The 5,794-nt window shown below is 37.4% G+C and overlaps 1 protein-coding gene across 1 annotated transcript in view; it reads right to left on the reverse strand.

Moving 5' to 3' along the window:
- CDK8 (cyclin-dependent kinase 8) overlaps positions 1-5,794 on the reverse strand; it is a 68,544-nt gene that overhangs the window by 48,389 nt on the left and 14,361 nt on the right. Inside the window, exon 3 of the mRNA XM_009327757.1 lies at positions 4,482-4,622. Within this exon, the coding sequence (XP_009326032.1) occupies positions 4,482-4,622 (141 nt within the window). The remainder of the gene's footprint in view (positions 1-4,481; positions 4,623-5,794) is intronic.

Consider the following 5,794-nt stretch of genomic DNA (forward strand, 5'->3'; position numbering starts at 1 on the left):
TGAAGTGATCCTTGAATATTGATGAGGGAGACATCCTTGGATTCAAGAGCTCTAATGTGGAAAATGGTAAATTGGCAGGGTAAAAGTTCCATATATTTAACTTTGCCTGAAGCACTTAAGTAATTCACAGCCAGAGCCTGGAAAGTGTCTAAGATGTCTACTAAAACCCACCTTGGCAGTGGGTTCTCCTCATTTACTGTTAAAAGAACATCTTTAATGCTCCCACTAATCCCAAACCTGGCAGCAGGTATCCTTCAGAAGAGTCCAGGTCCCAGGAAGCTACTTTCCAACTGTATTAAAGCTCGTCCACCTGAAAGCTTATTAGAAAACAGTGCTAAACCCACAGCAGCAGTTTAGCTGAGCTGCACACTAGGAATTCATTAAATAGGCTGCAGTATCCTGTGCTAGCGCTAGTTTGCAAATAGTCACATCCACAGCAACACAATCCCAGACTAACTAGGACATGGATGTTATTGACAAAGGCTAAGAGATTATCATTCCTTTGGCAAGAGATAGGACGAGGGGAATGGGAAGCAGGAGCCTCGCACTGTGTTACCCACTTCCATACCTGGCTTGCCAAGTGGCAATTCATCTGTTCAGCACCCACTCACAGCATGCACAAAGAAACAGGCCAGGGAATTTAGTCTGAAAATTTGGGAACAAAAAATGTTTCACCATAGTGTCTCAGCTGCAGTGCTACAAGTAAGAGCTGTGACATTTCCTCTGGGTTTTTTTGTTTGGGGGTAGTTTTAGGGGTTTTATTTTGGGGTGGGGGTGGTATGTTTTTAAACATTGCTGCACCACGTGAGCGCTTTAAATAGTTTCAGTGCAAAATCTATTAATTTAATATTTTGTTAATATATTATTAATTTACATTGCAGACTAATCTTACTGCCACCACACAAAACCAGCGGAGGGGTGCTCATCTCTTAGCTGAGATTGGATCCTGACTGTGTGGACAGGCCTACTTACACACTAATATCAAATAAAGATGCACTTTTAAACGTTAACAGGCATGGCATATAAATTGCCGTACCATGAAAAGGGATCTCTATTCTGAGCCCATTACTTGAAGAAATCTTCCAAGCACACTGCTAAGTCTATCCTCTCTTTCCTCATGCTATTGAGGAAGCAGATTGATGAAAACAGATATACGGCCAGTCTTATGCTTATTTTTAGTGTGGAATAAGCACTTTGAGTACAGGAAGAAGTCCAATAGCTGGATATCATAAAGTGGAAAAAATACTAGGAAAAGAAGTGAGCAAATTGCAGTATGTTTCAAGCATGCTTGATAACTAAATTCAAAATATTATTAAAACTATAATTGATGCACTTTGTGGTAATTACACAAAGTGTTCTTATTTCCTTCCTGCTACAGTCAGAGCATGAATAAACAATCTGCTTTCAATTGCTCTCAGTCATGAAATTAAAAAAAGCTGAAGAATATGCAAGTCAAATAAGAAATTTTAAAAAGGACTGACATTTATGTGTTGAAAAATTTTACTTGTATGTTTCAAAGGCTTATGGAAAAGCTAACTACTCAAGCACAGCACTATTCAGAGATAACAAATATAATCAACATCTCCCTTGCTCTGATGGAAATGGTGAATTGGCTTTCATGTAGCCAGTGAAAGAAAAAAAAACAGCAAAGAGTTAACTATTTAAACAGTTAAGTTATTGCTAAGATTTGCATGCATTTCCTTTGTAAAAGATGAACCAGAACTAGAAAAAAACACAATTATTGTCTTCCTACAGTTTTCACTGTTTCATACAGCATATACTCACTCTGTACAAATCTTACATGAAATTAAGATTCCTCGATTCCACCATTATGAAGACAAATTTCAGTCTAAGTTTATGTGGTTTTAATAGCCATTAAGTTTTACTGCCTGGTTTGTGGATGCTAGCAAGAAAGGAGTTACTTTATGCTGTATTTTGTTTCTGATTACAAAAGTCAAGTTCTCTAAAAACTCCAGAACATTACCTACCTGAAAGCTAACTTCATTAAGACATCTTAAAAAAAAGAAAACCCCAAAACCAGAAAATTGGACTTAGATGGAGGATAACTACTTTTCCAAGAGATGAGCTTTCTTACCCTTTAAAAAAATCCTTATCCTATGAGAGAGATGTGGCAAAGAACAGATTTTTCTGCCAAAGTACCATATTCTTTAGCTTCCTACCACTCTCAAGCACCATCACTCTTATAATAGCTAGTATATGAAATGAAAGCAAGCATGTCAGTTAAGCAACTCTGTGTGTGTATCTGTACACATCTAAATCTAAGGAAACACAAAACATTTAGAAATTACAGCAACACCTATAATTTTAAAGGCACAATAGGAGAAACATAATAAATCTGTCCAGCCATCCAGTCAGGAGTTAAAATTGATGATTTAACACCAATATTCCTGAAGGCTAACATTACAGGCATCCTGGAACAGAAACCCACATCTAAGAACAAGCATTAACGTCAGTTATTTTACTTTGGATCAGAAAACACATGCTATTGAAGTCCCAACTTGCAAGCTTAACTTTGCACCAATATGCCCCTGTCTTGCTAAGACAAAACACTAGGTAGAATCCCTTCTGTTACTCAGGCTATTCCCAGGGACCCTGATAAAAGGAAGGAAGTACTTGACAGATAGAATTCTGTCTTTTCTCCTGCATGAAACACGTGCCTTCTAAATTCAGCTCAAACTGAACGGTTTCAAAATGACAAACCCAAAGGTTTCCACAGACCAGGCAGCACAGGCAGCCCCTGCACAGCTTTTATAGGATTCTCACCAACACGGCTTGACAAGGTTCCAGTGGTAAGACCTCCCAGACTCTGCCTCAAGCTTTTGGTCTCCTCCTCAGATTATCAAAAGATAGCCAGTTGTGATGGTGGTTTTTCTGCTGGAAGAAAACTTCATGCCGGACTGAGACCACCAACTCATTTCACGTAGGTCAGAAAATGAGATGGTAATAGTTTTTCACAGTTGCCAACTTAAACTGTATTTGAGCTACAGACCTAGATGTGAAAGGCTCTGTAATAAATTACCAATCTCCTGAGCCATCCAGTTAACAACATGCACGGTTTTCTTTTTAAACTCAATTACGCTTAAGTTCTTAAGTTTTCTGAAACTGTAGAAAGTAAAGCATCAGAAAAATTTATTCTTGATGACAGGTCATTTGTTTTCTGTATGCCTCTTAAAAATACACTGAAGAGTACTATTGCAGGCAGAACATTAGAGTAAGACATTACATTTTGGTTTAAAACAAAGTCTAAGTAGTAACATGCACTATCTATATTTCTACATTATGTTTTGCTCCACTATTTCATGAGTCATGACAAAGCCACCACAATCTTTTTGACTTTTTCCCTCAGTGCTGTGGCTTTTGTTCCACTTCTTAAACCAGGAGCAAATTACAAACCAGATCCATACAATTATTTTAATAAAACAAAACTTCATTGTATTTCAGTTCTGAAAATGTTATTTATCAAAGACAAATCTTTTCCCATCAGTTTAAACAGGGACTGGCATTCTGTAAAAGCATTTATTGGGCATGAAAATAGAAGATAAATAACTAATCATTGACTACATTTCCAGGAACACTATTAAAGCTATTTCAAAGACAAAAAGTGACTCTGAAGAGTAATAAGGAAGCCAGACTTATTGCACCAAGCATAGAATAGCACTGGTAATACTGACTCATGGGAATGAAAGGTCAAACTAATGATACTCTCATGCACTAATGAAATTTCAGTAATTAGAAGCATCATAAATAGATAGTATCATACTTTGATAGCATTTTTTTCAATTTACTTCTAAGAATAAGAGCTACAGACAACTGGGTCAGGAAAACTACCCCATTTTAAGACAACAGACAGAACCAGCCAAGCCAGCTATGGGCATATTGCAAAGGCAGATACATAAGAATTGGTGAGATTCACCAATTCAAAACATTTAATATAATTTGCTGGTTAAGAAACTAACTCAGGTTCAAAATGTTTTGCTTATACTGTAGTTTGGATAAACATTAGTTTATTTGCAGAAGTCTTCAAAAGTTGGTATGGCTGTATTTCTAATAGATTATAAATATTAGGAGAAGATAATGGCCTTCAAAAGTTACCTTCGTAAGTAAAACTGGTAATTTGGGGGAGATTTTTACTTTTTCAGCAGTTCTTACAGCCAATCATCCTCTCCCCCACCTACACACATGCCGTATTTAAATGAACACTTTTTAAAATAGTTTATTTAGAAAATCAAAAAAGGAAAACAGCCATCTGATATACTTTGCTGTCATAAGCATATCAGATCATAGCCAGCTTTTAAAATTCACTCTACTAATCAAGGCTGTCTGACTGCAGTATAAAAATATGTATTTATTAGTACATGCCCTTAGCACAAAGGTTTTTGTTGCCCAGCGATTTTTCATAAAAAACAATCCTTGACCTCAATCGTCATCCCAGTGCTAAAACCCATTGCGGATCCACTTACCAAATCCCTGTGTAACACCCAGTTAGCATGCAGGTAGTGAATACCATCTAGGATCTGATATAACAGTGACTTCACCATTCCCCGAGGTAACTGAACTGGTTTCTTGTTTGCTTTAGAAGCCCTGTGAAACTTGATTATATGCTGTAAAGGGGAAAAAGAAATCAAAATAAAAAAGTGTAATGTTTTGATCTACAGCATTACACAGAAAGATTGCCAGCAATTCCTTACACAGACTTCTTAGGTTTTTTTCAACCTTTCATCATTGATTTTCAAAACTAGAAACATGTACCTTAAGTACTAGAAAATTAATAATATACGAGGTAAAGTGATCACTGTCCCAAGGAAATCTCTCAAAAATGAAATCAGTTGTTGCTGTGGTTTAACCCTGGCAGGCAGCTAAGCCCCACACAACTGCTCGCTCACTTTCCCACAGTGGGATGAGGAATACAAAACCAATACAACTGTCAAAGCAAATTTCTCTTGCAGATCACTGATCTTTAACAGTTTGGAGGTTTTAGGGGTATTTTTGTTTGGCAGTTCTTTTTGTTAAGATAGGCTGATACCTTGTATATCACAGCACAGAATTAAAAGTGCATCACCTAACTCCTATATTATTTTACTTTTAGGTTTTCTCCTACAGTAATAATGACACTGTAATATTCAAAACTTAATGCCAGACAGAAATTCTTGCAAACTGTGTTAGGAGTTCTAAACGTTTAAATTAAAAGCCCAGATTTATTCCTCCTTTATTTACTATACCCTTAAAGCACAGTACTCTCAAAACAGAAGCTGTTGACAGAGCAAAGTTGTAAATCTGTCCATCTGAAAGTCAGCTACCAAGCCAGACACAGAAAAAACCTTTAACAATTGTAAGTGTATACACAGGCAATGACATCTAGCAACAATGAGGAGTCCAAAAGGATATGTTGTCTTAGCATTTGAGTGCCAGGTGCTACTAACTTCAGTAGCATAAGGTGTGCCACAGTCATGGTAACCATTTCCATGTTTGTCTCCTTTTGAGAGAGAGGTAATTTCTAGAACAAACTTTTTCATGCATTCACAGTTCTTTTCTGTAATGGCTCACACTTGTGTGATCACCAAAACAGCCCTGATCTTGTCCATCCAAAACCCGGCACCAAACTTCTATCACATGTTCTTCCTACGTTCCTGAGCGTTCCTATTCCAGGTGCCAATTAGGCACCCAACTACTCAAACCCATTTGGGAAATTGCCTTTCCTCTCTTGCTGCAGCCCAACTCCATAGAGCTTGCCCTCCCTTGGCTTCAGGCATTGAGCTTGGCTTTCCTGGGAGGA

This window comes from Pygoscelis adeliae, unplaced genomic scaffold (assembly GCF_000699105.1).
Source record: "Pygoscelis adeliae isolate BGI_AS28 unplaced genomic scaffold, ASM69910v1 Scaffold14, whole genome shotgun sequence".
Taxonomy (NCBI): Eukaryota; Metazoa; Chordata; class Aves; order Sphenisciformes; family Spheniscidae; genus Pygoscelis; species Pygoscelis adeliae.